The sequence below is a fragment of the Petaurus breviceps genome, unplaced genomic scaffold (assembly GCF_028583685.1).
Source record: "Petaurus breviceps papuanus isolate PSGF00001 unplaced genomic scaffold, PetGlider_PUasm1.0 90895, whole genome shotgun sequence".
Lineage (NCBI taxonomy): Eukaryota > Metazoa > Chordata > Mammalia > Diprotodontia > Petauridae > Petaurus > Petaurus breviceps.
In genome coordinates this window covers 31576741-31592911 of record NW_027187372.1, presented here as the reverse complement: position 1 = coordinate 31592911, position 16171 = coordinate 31576741, and the positions used below count along the sequence as shown (strand labels likewise).

The 16171-nt window shown below is 38.2% G+C and overlaps 2 protein-coding genes across 3 annotated transcripts in view; both read left to right on the top strand.

Moving 5' to 3' along the window:
- Positions 1 to 3370: 3370 nt before the first annotated feature.
- Positions 3371 to 16171, top strand: part of LEMD1 (LEM domain containing 1) — a 44253-nt gene continuing 31452 nt past the window's right edge. The window contains exons 1-3 of the mRNA XM_069074762.1: positions 3371 to 3491; positions 5855 to 5980; positions 7388 to 7458. Of these exons, the coding sequence (XP_068930863.1) occupies positions 3377 to 3491; positions 5855 to 5980; positions 7388 to 7458 (312 nt within the window). The 5' untranslated portion in view covers positions 3371 to 3376. The remainder of the gene's footprint in view (positions 3492 to 5854; positions 5981 to 7387; positions 7459 to 16171) is intronic.
- Positions 10519 to 11776, top strand: LOC138150944 (splicing factor U2AF 35 kDa subunit-like). 2 transcript variants are annotated; one of them, XM_069074345.1, is made up of 2 exons: positions 10519 to 11073; positions 11191 to 11776. In XM_069074345.1, the coding sequence occupies exons 1-2, from the start codon at positions 10523 to 10525 to the stop codon at positions 11237 to 11239; spliced, it is 600 nt and encodes a 199-aa protein (XP_068930446.1). In that variant the 5' UTR covers positions 10519 to 10522; the 3' UTR covers positions 11240 to 11776. The 2 variants fall into 2 exon arrangements, with proteins under 2 accessions (XP_068930446.1, XP_068930445.1); XM_069074344.1 differs by lacking the exon at positions 11191 to 11776 and having other exon boundaries at positions 10519 to 11161.

The window sequence follows — 16171 nt, the reverse complement described above, 5'->3', positions numbered from 1 at the left end:
CCTTTTCTTCTTTCCTCTACTTCTATACCACATAGCCAAATTACTCACCCACTAGAATCCCTTATTGATTGTCCAGCCCTTTAAGCTTGTTTGATCATTTCTTTCTTCTGGGTTGTTGTTTTTTAACTCATTTTACTTAGATAGTGTTTCCTTACTTTCTATGAGTCATTTTAAAAAATATTTTATACATGTGCATCTTGTTTGTTTCCCATGATAGAATGTAAGCTTCTTGAGGGCAAGTGCCATTTCATTTTTGTCTTTGTATCCCCAGGGTCTAGCATACCCAATGCCTATACATAGTATAGACAATTCAGTGTTTGATGATTGGTTGATAAGTAATGATGATTTCTCTATATCTTTACCTCTTTGCCATAGACATAATTCAAAGAAACTAATTTCTCCTTCAGTTGGAACTTGGAATGAAATTATAAACTTGTTTTGATATCAGTCTGTTGCTACAGAAGTTAGTGATGTCACACTGTCATTATTATGACTATCATAGTGTCTAAATAGGCAGAAGATCCGGTTGCTAGTAGAAACTCCAAGGCAAAAGTCACATAGCTTTGGTGCCTTTTAGGCTTTATGAAGGGGTAAGTGCATTAATCATCCAATTGGATTCCATTTTAATATTTCCTTGAGCATTTCATTATTTCCTCTAGGCAATTGTTAAGTGTTGCTTTAAACTGATGAGATCTCTTTTAGAGTCTGTTTTGAGGGAGCAGGTAAAGAAGCAGAAACCACTTTGTAAGGACAGATGTCCCAAAACACGCTTGAGCTAGTTTCATATAAACTGAAAGGATTCTTTAGTATCTTATTTTACTTTTTCTTCAGGGCACCTCCATGAACCATAACAGTTCACAATTAAATAGGGGTGAACATTTTCCACATTCTTTTCTAACAACCCTGGGGGTGCAGTATAAGTGTCATTACTCCATTTGGTAGCTGAGAAATCAGGCTCAGAGATATTTGTGATTTGCCCAAGATCATACTAGTGGCCTGTAGACCTGATATGGATACAAACGGTGCCCTAAGGGTTAATAGTAAGGGTTATTTTCCCAGGCTCCCCAAAGGTGTTTGAGGCTCATTCAGTAGCCCATCCTGTAACCTAAGACTGTCTTATGCCCGAAATTTTCCCCTTATCTTGAAACACCATACAACTTGTACCAAAAGAATTGCTTTTGTCCCTCTTATCCTGTGTTCCTATCCTGTCATTCTTCTTCCTCATCCTGTGTCATGACAACTTTTCTTTATCTTGCAAAGCAACCACCTTCCTCACTTGTTTGTACTTATCCTGTCCCTAAATCTCCAACCCCCCATAAGAAACCCTAAAAATTGCATCATCATCCTAAACATCTCTAAGCATAACTCCCCCAAATATCGGGGTCTCATTTAGTTTTCTTGCTACGGAGGCCTGTGATGCTTTTTCACATAAAATAAAAAGCTCCCATTAACTAAAAGAGAAGGTCTAAGTGAATTCTTTCCCACCCTGAACCACCTCTCTCAACTCTGACCTCAAAAGACCCAGGCCTCAACCTAGGTCCTTTGACCCGTAAATTCTGAGCATTTGATTTGCCTTCTCTACAGTACAAGTTAAGCACAGGTTCATTGTTATAATTCAACAAAATACATGTCAGGAACTCAAGGACCAGTGAATTCTTTATGATGAGAACTCCAACCATTGATTACTAGTTGCATCTTATGTCACTTACCCTCTTTGAATTACTGAGGCTCAGAAAGATTAAGTGACTTGCTCTTGGGTCACCAAGGTAATCAGCTTCAGAGAGACTTTGATCCCAAATCTTCAAAGTAGGCCTTTCCAATTCCAAATCCAGAACTCTGTCCTTAAGTGTCTCAACAATGAACATTGATCAGATGTCTTATTTTTAAACCTTTACCATATGCAAGGCATATGATAGTTTAAGAGGGTTCAAAAACAAAAATGAAATAATTCTTATGTCCAGCAGCTTTATTTTCTGATAGGGAAAAAGAGATAGAATAGGGCTGGACTTGGAATTTCACTGATTCAGAGTCCCAGGTGACAAAATGTCCCAAATGACAAAATACCCTTTACCAGTGTAGACTGGTACTTTCTTTGCACCCCAAGAATCTCATACAGTTGTTTGGAGCACTGAGAAGTTAAGTGACTTGCCCAGGGTCATATAGCCAGAGGGGAGACTTGAAGTCTTACTGACTGCAAGGTCAACTCTATTTCACCATGCTGCTTCTCAATAATAATAACAGCGTTGAAGTGAGATTAAACAAAAAAACCCAACACCTGACTTCCAAAAAGAGAAATGATTGAACTTAAGATGTTCCTGAACTACAGGCTCATTATGCAAAACAGCTCATTTGATTTTTAAAAAATTCTTTCTAGTATACTGTGTTCCTCCTAATTCGACAATGATTGATTATTTATGAAGACAATCCTTTTATGGTATGTAATTGTCTTGCAGTGATTTTCACCACAATATTAAAACGATTTGTAATCTTATAAAAAGAATAAGCGAGTGCATATAGTAAATAAACTTGAGGCGGATTTAAAAAAAATATTGCTGATGGTTTTTGCTTTTTTTCTTCTTCAGGTTTTTGTTAAATGGGTAGAGATTTTAGTTCTCTGATGAAGGGATTATCTGAATAAAACTGATTGAACCTGAGGCTGAGGAGTTTGGAACACTGAATCATGACTTGTATAAATCTATATAAATCAATTTCTGTGCCAGGGAATGAATAGCCAACTTCATTCAAATGCCAATTCAGCAATTACAAAGTCTGCTGGCGGTTAATTAAAAACTACCATCTCATTATATTCAGAGGTAAATTACAAGTGTGAAAAACTACTGTTCAGAATCACTTACTGTCCTATACTTTCTTTAGAAGGTCAGAAATAAATAACTTTCGTTCAACTAACTGAAATTTCTTTCTCTTTCATATTCAATTAGTTTCTTATCCTCTTTTGAAAGCTTGAATCTTACTTGAGGTCTGTAGGCAGTTATGGAAATATTGAGGTGTTAGTAATTTAGATAATTTCTAAGGAAGATCTTTCTCATACTAATTTGTTAGGAAAAGTTAGAAGTAATTGAGCAATATAATATTGGGGGAGTCACTTCAAGTTCTTTGTCATTAGCAGCTGATAGGTTTTGTAAAAGAGGGAGCAAAGATAAGATGATTTTAGTGTATCTTTGTAAACAGATCACTCTCTCATGGTGAGTAATAATTTTTTACAGTAAGACAGAAAGAATGGCCATTTCATTTGCTGCCTATATTCTTGCTGGGGTAGGATAGACAAGTTAATAAACATTCTTGTGGGTTGATAATTTTTTATATTATTTGTAAGACTCTCTTAATTAATTGAATGTTTTATTATTTCAAAGGTTTAATGACTAAAGAAGAAGGCCAAGTTCCCATTAGCATGCTGGATATTAAAAATCTGACAGACAATGAATTGAAGGAACAGCTTATCAAGCATGGATATAATCCGGGGGCAATAATAGGTATGCATATAACAAACAAAAAAACAGAAATTAGGGACCAGTAAAAAGTTTTATGTCAGAGAGGGAAATTTAATTTCTCCATCAATAACAGAATCAACATACAGAAAAGCGTTATATAGCTATGGGACCAACTGCATTTAAAAATGTATAACATAAACTGAATCATAAAATTTTATTATCTAATATTTCATTAGATAGTAAAACTTATTTTAATAATCTCAATCAATCAATCAATAAACATTTAATTAGTGCCTACGATATGCCAGACATAGCTAAACTCTAGAGATACAAAAAGAGGCAAAAAAAACAGTGCCTATCCTCAAGGAGCCTACAATCTAATGAGGAAGACAAATGCAAACAAATATATACAAAGTAAACTGTATATAGGATAAACAGGAAATAACAGAGGGAAGGTGCCAGAATTAAGAAGGAGTAGGGAAGGCTCCCTGTAAGAAGGTGGGATTTTAGTCAGAACTTAAATGAAGCCAGGCAAGTCAGTTGTCTGAGCAGAGGAGCATTCCAGGCACTGGGGACAGCCAGAGAGATTCCTAAAGCCAAGAAACAGAGTGAGTAGAATAGTCAGGAGGCCATGTCCTTGATGGAAGAGGATATGTTGGGTAGTAAGAAGGCTAGAAAGGTAGGATAGTGCTAGGTTATGAGGGGCTTTGAATACCAAACAGAGCATTTTGTATTTTAGACAAAAGGGAGCCACTGGAGTTTATGACTAGAGGGGTGGCATGATTGGACTTGTGCTTTAGAAGAATCACTAAAGTGGTTGAATGGAGGACATAATGGAGTGGGGAGAGACTTGAGGTAGGCAGACTAACCAGCAGGCTCTTGCAGTATAATCCAGGCATGAGGTGATAAGGAGAAAATAGGGCTGAGTATACAAGAGATTTTGCAAAGGTGTAATCAACAGACCTTGGCAACAACTTGGATATTGGGAGGGTGGGGATGGTTAGAGATAGTAGAGTTGAGGATGACTTCTAGATTGGGAACCTAAAGGACTGGGAGGATGGTGTTGCCCTCTGCAGTAATAAGGAAGGTAGGAGGTGAGGAAGGGTTTAGAGGGAAAGATAATGAGTTCTATTCTGGAGATGTTGAGTTTTAGATGTCTGTTGGACTTCCAGTTCAAGATGCCTGAAGGGCAGTTGGAGATGCAGGATTAGAGATCAGCTGAGAGACTGGGGCAGGATGAGTAGATTTGAGAGTCATCAGTATAGAGATGATGATTAAATCAATGGGAGTTGATGAGATCACCAAGTGAAGTGATATAGAGGGAGAAGAGAAAAAGACCCAGGACAGAATCTTGTGGGCCACCTACTGTTAAAGGACATGGACTGGGAGAGGATCCAGCAAAGGAGACAGAGGAGGATTGGTCAGATAGGTAGGAGAAGAACCAGGAGAGAGGTGGTATCCCAAAAACCTAGAGAGAAGAGAGTATCAAGGAGAAGAGAATGGTCAGCAGTGTCAGAGGCTACAGAGAAGTCAGAGAGAATGAGGACTTAGAAAAGGCTAATGAAATTGGCAAGTAAGAGATCATTAGTAACTTTGGAGAGAGCAGTTTCAGTGGAATGATAAGATTAGAAGTCAGATTATAATGACCCAAGAAGAGAGTGAGAGGAGAGAAAATGGAGGCACCCACTGTAGATGGTCTTTTTGAGGACAGCTACAAAGGACAGAATAGGTAAAGAATAATAGTAGGGTCAGAAGGATTAAGTGAGGGTTTTTTCAGGGTAGATGGAGACTAGGACATGTTTGTGGCATAGAGAATGAGCCAGTAGACAGGAAGAAACTAAAAATAGAGAGTAGGGATGAGAGAAAGAACAGTCTGTTCGAAGAGATGGGATGGAATCAGATATCTTGAACAAGTAGAGGAGTTATCTTTGGTAAAGAATAAGGCTTTGGGGCGGCTAGGTGGCGCAGTGAATAGAGCACTGGCCCTGGAATCAGGAGGACCCGAGTTCAAATCTGGCCTCAGACACTTAACACAAAAACTAGCTGTGTGACCTTGGGCAAGTCACTTAACCCCAATTGTCCTCCAAAAAGCAAAAAAAAAAAATTAAAAAAAAAGAATAAGGCTTCATCATATGAAACAGGGACAAAAAAGGACTGTAGTTTATCCTGTGACAGAAGACACTTGGGTGATGGGAGATGAGGAAGAGGGGTGAAGAGGGAATTCATGACAAATGGCCTTTATTTTTTTCTGTAAAATATGAAGCAAGGTTCTTAACTGAGAGTGTGATAAAAAAAGAGAGCCATGGAAAGTTTGAGGAGGAATGAAAAAGGTTTGGAAGAGTTGCTATGGCCAGTGGGATAGTAAGTTGATAAGAGATAATTTAAACTCTTCTCAACTTTCTCAGCTTCTACAAGACAGGTTTATGAGAATAAACTACTACAGTTGTTGACTGCTTCAAGTCCATCAACACAACATGAGGTTAAGAAAACTGAAAAGCCACATCAGGATCTGGAAAGTGAAGAAGATCAAGGTACTATGGTTAATCTAAAATTCATAAAGCTAGACATTCTTGTTTTTAATGGATTTGTCTAAAGCAGTTCATATATATTAAAATGTTATGCAAACTGAGCTCCTAAATACCATTTTTTGGACCAGTTTTCACTTAGGTTCTCCAAAGAGGTCATGAAAATCAGGGGTCATTTGTTGTTCAAGGATTTGATCCTATAAGGGAGAATTATGCAACCATTTGACAGTGTTAAAATACCTGAAAAAAAGTTTTTCATTTATTTATAAACTGCATATCATCCTAATAACAATACCAAAATTGGTCATTGATTCCTAAAGCAAATTTCAGAGTCCCTTAAAGATGCCCAGATTATGTATCTGATAAAAATTACATTAAAAAGCCACATGAATTCAATTTACCTTCCTGTATCTCTCATACATGTTGCCTCACTGTCCCAAACAAGAGCTGCTAGGTAGTCTTTTTGGAAATCCTAGAATTTAGGGATTAAGGACACTCTTTGGAATTCCCTGATGTTCACTTGTAATGGCATACCCCTTCAGAAGTTCCAGAATTCCCTTGTAGAACCTCCCAATTTCAAAGTCCTTAGCAGATAAACCCAGAGGTCCCAAAGCCTACCTTTCAAAGCAATCAAAATTAGGAGCTATGATAGGCAAATGTGTGAGAAGAGAGGATCTAACATAATTCTTTGCTCTTTTCTAGTTTAGCAAGTAGTGAGAATGCTTTGAGCCACCTTAAAGGTCTGTGTTCTCTTCTGTCCAAGGAATGGCAATGGGCACTAGAAAATCCCCTAAATTACATGTAACACATGGTTGTCCCTCTCACCTATAACGAGTGTGATTAATGTGAGATACTTCAGTTATCTTATGATGGCAAAGGGTTCCTTGTATTGTCACAGTCCTGGCATTTTTTGGAAACCTTAAAGTGCTATATAAATGTTATCTATTATTCATAAGAATACCTCAGGGCACTGTGACAGCCCCTCTAACAACTTTGCACAATAACTGGATAATGGGACCTCACAATTTCCATTTCCTGCAAATAACAGCCCAAGCAAGCTACTTGCTATCAATGACCATTAAGCAACTGTTCTCCTATAAAGAGAAGCTGTATAGACAATCATTCACTTTATCATAGTACCTAAGAGAGAGCAGTGATGGGCCTTTGGGACCTCTTCCCACCAGCAGGCACTGGAAGGCTTGTATTTGTTGCTCAGTGACGATCAATGAAAAGAATAAACTATCCTCATAACACAGTAGGCTAGGACAATTGACCCTTTTAAAAATAATAATCATAATAACAATCTCATTTTTAAACTTGTGATTGAGGCAATTGGATTTGGTAATTAGTGTCCATTCCTTCAATAGTTTTCATGTTCTCATCTCAATTTTCATTATGTTTCCTGTGATTTAGAGAATTTTGATGATATCATTTTGGAAAGGAGCATCAAAATCTCAACAAGAAGAACCAGACAACCCAAAAAAGTATGTAGCTTCCTGATGTATGAATATTTTACAAATAATTAAGAAAGATAAATTGCAAGTCACTCTACTAAACGATCAGGAAGAAAAAGTATGTGTTAAAAATGGTATTTTGAGTAGAGTTCTCTTATACAAAGCTATTTCAGTGCTCTAGGAGAATATTCATAGTAAAAATGCCATTCTTATTGTATTTAAATAAACTCTAAGCTGGATATGGTGATGCCTGCTCCCGTGATGTTGAGGCTGATGAATCTCTTCAGCTCAAGAGTACAGAGCTACAGAGGTCTAGGCAGATCCTAGCCCACTAGTGTCTGTGCTGGGTCCAACATCAATATGGTCTAGCCACCTGCCTGGAGCAGGTCAGAACACCTATGCTGATCAATAGTGGGATTCGGCCCGTAAATGGTCGTTATATGTCCAGCCTGCTCAAGTTAAAGGGATCCAGTCTCTTTCCCTACCCAAAATTTATTGAGCAAAAAAATCCTATAGAACAAATGTAGTTACAAGTTCACATCTATGGAACAGTCATACCAATGGAATCCTAATAAAGCTACCTCCAGCCCCAATATTCGAATTTCATTATAGACCTGGTCCTACTGAACAGCAGGCCCACTGTACCTACCTAACCCCACTGCCAATGCCCTAACTTCTCCATATATGCTTCACTGCTCCCTGGAACAACAGGTGTGTCCCTGAACTCTTAGTTCCCACAGAAACAGCAGGTGTGTCCATGTGATGGGAACCTAGCTACTGCCTATACTTGATCACTGCCCCCAGACCCATTCCCACAGAAACAGGTATGTTCTTGTATTCACTCATAATCACATCATCCATCTAGTCCAAGACAGGACCACAGTACCTAACTATCTGTCTAAACCAGACAGGACCACAATAGCTAGCCAGTTGGAGGGCAGAATGACCAGAATGTTTAAGCACCGAGCCATAGATGGGACCTCTCCTCCATTAACTAACCCCTTAATAAACTCCTCCTGCCTTTTTAATATTAATGATATTCCTCTATTTTATGTACATTTCTGTTATGTAATTGAATCTTTATCCTATAAAAATCCATCTTGCTTTCTCTGAAGTTTCTGGTTCCTCTGGGAACTTAGCTGGCTTCATGAGAGGCGTCAATCTCAATAAATGCCTGTACTTGGATTAGAGGTGGTCTGACTCTGAATTCTTTGAGACGGTTCCCCACAACACATGAAACTGCAACAGTTTTCGGGTGGGCAAAGCCCCCCACTGCAACAGTTTTTGGTGTCCCTGGATTTAAACCGCAACAATACTGTTTAATGGGAATGTTTGGGTTCAGCATTTGGCCTTTCCACTTGAATTATATTCGCAAAGGTTTCAGGTGACTGCAGATTCTAGGAAGGTGGAGGCAAGTAGCAGTCAAATGAAGAGGAGAGATGTAGATGGAAGGTAAGACAGCAAAGGGGCTAGCAGATTAGTGAAAAACAGAATAGGAGGGCAGGCAGTTAGCAGATCCAGGAACAATAAAATGGTCAGTGGAGAGAAGGAAGCTCAGAGACTAGAATATTGGGTACAATTAGAGGAGAAGCCACAAATATAGATAGAACTGCATTTATACTTTCAGATACTACTGCTTTCACTTATTCTTGATTCTCTATAAGCCAGAGGCTCTGCTCTCCGTATCCTAAAAATCCATACAAACCCACTAATGTACCCCCAAAAGTTTTTGTTGTTCCAAACGGTTTTATGTATTACCTAAAGCAGTTACTTCTTCAGTATTGCAGAAATTACCACTGTGATTTCATCAGTGAGTGTTCTTTGGACCAAGACTTTTCATGCTTTCTGATTTGCTCTAACTGGAAAAATTTACCTAGTGATCAGCCTTTTGGATATTAGTATCTCTTCTAGCCTGCCTCAAATGCCAGTCCTTTGCCAAGTTTGTACCAGAAATCCTTCCTTGATATGGCTTTCCAGAGCCTCCGTCCGCTGGCATAATTTTTGAAAAACAGAAGATCACCTCCATATCACAATGAGGCACCAAAATGGAATTTTAATGGAGGTTATTATTACTTTCTTTCCTTTTTAAAAAATCTACTTAACCACAGTCTTAGAGATTCAACCCTTACTCAAATCATGAATATTCTCTACAACATCTCTAATCTCCCAGACTGATAGAAAACCTCTAGAACTGTGGATTATATCATCTTTCAATGAAACTCATTCCATTCTAGGATATATATAATTGTTAGGGTATTTTTCCTTATGTTGCTAAAATCTATCCTGTAGCTTCCACCCTTTGGGCCTAATTCTGTATTCTGAAGCCAAGTAGAATTCAGTTCAACATTTTAAAAATACCTACCATAGACAAGGTACTAGAATATATAGGGTAAGTAGTCTCTTCTATGAGCCAACCCTTTGAATATGTAGATATTGAGTTTTTGCTTCTCCAAACAAACATCCCCAGTTTCTTTACCTAGTCCTCTTTGACATGGTTTCTAGCCCCTACCCCCATTCTGGCTACCTCTTCTGGATAGGCTATTGTTTATCAGTGGCCTTTACTGAAAGCCCCCCTTCCCCACGCTGAACCAAGCTTAATATTCCAGATGACCAGGGTAGAGTCCCCACTCTGGACATTTTATATGTATTTATTAATGTAGTCACAAGTCACATTAGTTTGGGTTCCACATCATATTTCTGATTTATTGAGCTTGTGAGCCTATATTATCTACCTACATTTACCCTATTCAATACTTGGGCAGTTGATTTTTTAACCCAAGTGGAAAACTAAATTTATCCCTTTTCAATTTCATCCTGTTGGCATTAGCCCACCATTCTTTACTGCCAAAATGTTTTTGGATTATTTGTTTTATCCAGTGTATTAATAGAGACTCCTGGCTTCATATCACTCCCACACTTAGTAAATATGTTGTCTCTGGTTTCTTTCAAACAATGGACAATACTTTCTGTACGATTTAACAATAGGTTCATATTTAAATATAATTCAGATTTATTGAAGTAATTCTGATGTCTTGCTAAGTTAATTTAAAAGATATTTTATGGGTCGGCTGCGGCAGCAGCCACCGGGTGGGAAATGGCTGAGTATTTGGCCTCCATTTTCGGCGCAGAAAAAGACAAAGTCAACTGTTCGTTTTATTTCAAAATTGGAACTTGTCGTCATGGAGACAGATGTTCTCGGTTCCATAATAAACCAACCTTTAACCAGACCATCTTGATTCAAAACATCTATAGTAACCCCCAAAACAGTGCACAGACGGTTGACGGCTCACACTGTGCAGTGAGTGATGTTGAAATGCAAGAACACGATGATGAATTCTTTGAGAAGGTTTTTACAGAAATGGAAGAAAAGTATGGTGCAGTTGAGGAGATGAATGTTTGTGATAAGCTTGGGGATCATCTTGTAGGAAATGCATATATAAAGTTTCGCCGTGAAGAAGATGCAGAAAAGGCTGTCATTGGCTTAAACAATCGCTGGTTTAATGGACAGCCAATTCATGCAGAGCTTTCACCTGTGACTGACTACAGAGAAGTTTGCTGTCGCCAATATGAAATGGGAGAATGTACTCGAGGAGGCTTCCGTAACTTTATGCATCTGAAACCCACCTCTAGAGAACTACGATGGGAGTTGTACGGGCGCAGTCGGAAGCATAGGTCCCGATCAAGATCTTGTGAATTTCGTTCTAGATCAAGAGATCGTGGCAGTGGTGGCTGAGGTGGTGGTGGCAGCGGTGGTGGAGGAAGGGAAAGTGATAGGCAGTTAAGAGATCGTGAAAGATCTGGTCGATTCTGAGCCATGCCATTTTTATTGTATGTCTGCTAGAAAGTCTTGTAGTTGATTGACCAAACAAAGTTCATAATGAGAATTTTTTCTAAAAAACAACAAAACAAAAAAAAATATGGGCTTCTGAATAAAATTTGTAGTGATACCATATTCTTGGTGTAACTGTTTCTTGTGGGAAGTCTTAATAATTTTCATTTCTTTACCTCTTCAAATGCATGACCTAGCAGTGCTTGAGGTGAAGGTAATACAGATTCCCTGCCTTTTAAATGTTTGGGGATAGATAAAATCTGATTTGTGAACTTTATATAAATGGAAAACTTATTTGAAGAAACCATAAACTAAACAAGTAACTAAACAAGCTTGATGGATAAAAATTAACTTTTATAATATTTTCTTTCCTGCTATGCGAGTGTCAGGTTAATTTAAACAGACTTGGAGACATCCTTTTTATTTACTCTGTAGAAATACTTAGCTAGATACTTGATTTGTGACCAGAAATCTCTACACTGTAAACTACCATATTTACAGTAAAGCCAATTTTTTAGTATAAAAAAAGATATTTTACCAATGATTTGAAGGGACTCATTAAACATTTTTTCCCATTTATTTAATCCCTGTTCTGCTTTTCAGAAAATATTTTTCATATAATTCATCTAAAGATATTTCCAGGAGAAATTGGCAATCTGTATTGTAAAACTATCTGAGGTGAAAAAGATGCCTTTCATCTTTCAAATTAAATATATTTTGAAAAATCTCCATTTAAATCAGTAATCTAAAGAAGCAGGCAACCTGAAAGGTATGATGGATTAACAGGTTTTGAATCCAGAGATCTTATATAAGCCATTCTGATTTAATCAAGGACCTTAAGACTTGAGAAGAGCTGATAAAAAACCACCTCACTGTTCCTTGCAGAAGTGGAGGAATGTGGGTGTAGAACATTGCCTAGGCTGTCAGATTCTGTCGGCATGTACCATATTTTTGCTGAACTACAGTTTTTTTTCTCTTTGTTGTAAGAGATGGCTCTCTGGATAGGGAGGGATATATTCAGTAATGAAGATTATGTAAAAAAATAATAAAGCAATACACAAAAAATAATAAAGGATCTTAAGATATCTATTAAGCTTTTTTTTTTTTTTGCTTTTTGGAGGGAAATTGGGGTTAAGCGACTTGCCTAAGGTCACACGACTAGTAAGTGTTCAGTGTCTAAGGCCAAATTTGAACTTAGGTCCCCTTTCTTCAGGGCCCATGCTCTATTCACTGTGCCACCTAGCCGGCCCCTCTATTAAGCTTTAAATTCAAAAGTAGCTACAACTTACTCAAAGGTGTTATTTTAAAAGTGATAGCTAAATGTATTTATTAACATACGTATCTAATGTTATACACTTCAACTTCTCAAAAAACTCTCGCTTAATCCAACCATCCACATTAGCTATTGTCTAGTATCTGGTCTCTCTTTTGTGGCTAACCTCCTTGAGAAGGCCTTCAGACAGTCAATGCCCATGCTTCCTTTCCTCTTACTCTTCCTTAACTCTCTCCAGTCTATCTTCTGACCCCTTCATTCCACCCAACCTGCTCCCTCCCAAGTTACCAGTGATCTCTTAACTGCCAAAACCTTTTCTCAGTCCTCATTTTCTTGAGCTCTGCAGTCTTTAACACTGTCAATCATGCCTTTCTTGATGATGCTCCCTTCTTTCTAGGTTCCCTTGACACTGCTCTATCCTGGTTCTCCTACAGACCTGACCATTCCTCTGTCTCCTCTGCTGGATCTTCATGTAGGTCTTCCTAGATGTCCTATGGGGCTGTGTCCTGGGCTTTTCTTCTCCCTCTGTACTATTTCTCTTGGTGATCTCCTCAGATTCTATGTTTCCAGTTGTCATCTCTGTGCTGATGATCATCAAATCTACTTATCCAGACCTGGCCTTTCTGCTAATCTCCACCTGTGTATCAGACATCTCAAATTGGATGTTCTGTAGACATCTTCGACTCAGCAGGCCCCAAACTGAGCTCGGAAACTTTCCTCCAAAATTCTTCCCCTTCCAGATTTCCTTATTACTGTTGAGGGTAGCACTATTCTCTCATCACCCAGGATCATCTTCAACTCTTCACTTTCTCTCACTCCCATATCCACTCTATTGCCAAGACCCATCAGTTTTATCTTTGCAACATGTCTCATGTACTTAGGGCTGTTCTCTCCTCTGACACTGTCAACACCCTGCTTCAGGCCCTTATTACCTAGTGCCAGGACTTTTTCAGTAGCCTGCTGCTTGATCTGCCTGCTACAAGTCTCTCCTCACTCCAGTCTATGCTTCTTTCAGCAACAAAATATATCTTCCTAAAGCCCAGGTTCCCTTACAATAAACTCCCATTCAGTAAACTCTGTTGGTACCCTGTCACCTACAGGATTAAATATAAAATCTTATTTGGCATCCAAAGTCTTTCATAACCTTTGCTGTTTTCTTACAACCTATTTATCCCCAGGTACTCTCTGATCAAGTTTCACTGTCTCCTTGTTGTTTGTTGAACCAGACACTCCAACCCCTGATTTCATGACTTTTTACTGACTGTCCCCCAGGCCTGGAATGCTCTCCCTCCTCATCACTGCTTCCTGGTTTCCCTGTCTCCCTTCAGGTCTCACCTGAAATCCTACCATCTGCAAGATGCCTCTCCTGATCTGCCTTAGTGCTAATGCCTTCCCTTTGGTGGTTGGCTTCTGTTTGTCCTGTCTGGAGCTTTGGTGTTTGCATGTTGTCTCTGCCATTAGACTGTGAGCTCCTTAAAAGCAGTCTCTTGCTTTTTTCTATAGCCTCAATTCTTAGCACACAGTGCCTGACACATAGTAGGTGTTTAATGAATGCTTACTGAGGGAGAAATGGAATAATGTTTAATGGTATCTAGAGAAGTATTTGCATTTCTTTGGTCAAGGCACCAGTGAAAATTATTTTCTTATTTAAGTAATTATATAATAGAATTGAAATGACTTTGAAGTTAGGATCATGTCTGTAAATGTCCACTGAGTCAGAGAGGCAGCAGTACCGCTGCTTAAAATGCTGACCCTAGGAAATTTATGGTGTAATTAATGCACATTGGCTGCTGTATCAGCTGTGCTCAAAGGCAGAAGAAGGTGGGCTGGGTCCTTCATCAACAAGTCATCTCCTCCCTCTAGGCCAGCATCCTCACGTCTCCTAAACATGCCTTATTCTTTCTTCCTTCTATATCTTTGCTTTTTTATTCTTTCAGCTTGGAATGCTTTCCCTATTCCTATCCACCTATCCAATTATCACACATATTCAAAGTCCACCTCTATGTAGACCTCTGAATATAATACAAGACAATATTAAACAATATAAAATAATATAACTTAATGTAAGGGGACAGCTAGAAAGTATAATGAATATAGTGCTGGGTCTAGAATAGGGAAAATTCATCTTCCTGAATTCAAATCTGGCCTCAGACACTTACTAGCAGTGGGACCTTGGACAAGTCACTTAACCCTATTTGCCTCAGTGCTTCTTCTGTAAAATGAACTGGGGAAGGAAATGGCAAACCACTCCAGTATCTTGGCCAAGAAAATCCCAAATGGGGTCACAAAGAATCAATAACAATTTAATATAATGTAACATAATATAGTATGATGTAATAAAACATAATACAATGTAACACAATACAATTAAATATAATAATGGTGAATAAAATATCTACACATAAAAGTATGCATATGTGTGTATGAATTTTAAGAGGGAGAGAGTGTTGGAAACTAGAGGTGGGTATAAGAACCCTTCACACCCTTCAAGTCTGGGTAAGCCACCAACTGGGGAAAGCACTTGAAATAATTGTGGAGATACTGACATGTGCAGTTTTATTCATGTCACCATGACTCCTCACCCCTAACTATAGCAGCAGAGACTACTCTGCTATTCAGACTACTCAAGCCTACCATTGTTTCTTTCCTCTTCTAGTTTCCAAAGGGAACTATTGGCATATTATTGGCATTTTAGGGGCAATGTGAATTTATACATCCCTATTCATCATTATTCATCCATATTCACCATTTATCTTTCTGTAGGGATGCATATAATATGACCATTACCATGGAAACCATTGTGGTAGTCATTATCTATCTACATAATTCAAATTCCAATCCACTGACACTTGCCATCCTGTATACCTCTTGTCCGTGTCTTCATATAGGTTTGCCAATGGGGAACCATGTTACAAGAGAATACTAGTGGAATGCCCTGGCCATCCACCTGTCCTCCTTTGCCTTTTCCATGTGACCATTCCATCTTTTCTTCCTATCATACATTTTTTTCTTTGATATCTTTTACTCCCATTCTTTTTTGAAATTCCCATTAAAAAGAAAAGGAAATGCAAAATGGTCCTTAGGCTAGTGCTGTCTCCTTCTGTCACCACATTCATGGTGGCAGAGGGACAGGAATGCATACAGAGATGCTAAAGAATACTGGTTCTTAGACTGTTGATAAACTTTAACTTCACAGTTGCTACTTTAGATGTGCCATAATTTATCCAATGACCAGTATAGACAGAAGGCTGGAGGAGGTACCCATCTTGACATTCTCACTATAAATGAAACCAGAAGAAAGAAGAAAGTTGCAACCAAATGGAATGACAACTCACAGGTGTTTCTTAGAAAGAAAGGAGTTGGTGGAATTCATTTTATTATATATCCAAAAGCAATGAGAAACATTAATTCATGGGGTATTTGGTTATCTCATATCACAGTATCACTGATAATTATATGTAAAAAAGCCCTGTAAAAATAAACATAGTTTATTAACATCAGTTATTGAGGGTAAAGAAGAGGAATTCTATGACAAATTCATTAATATCCTTCAAAAGTAATTAATACACACTCTGGTACTTGTGTATTTTATATATATATATATATATATATATATATATATATATATATATATATATATA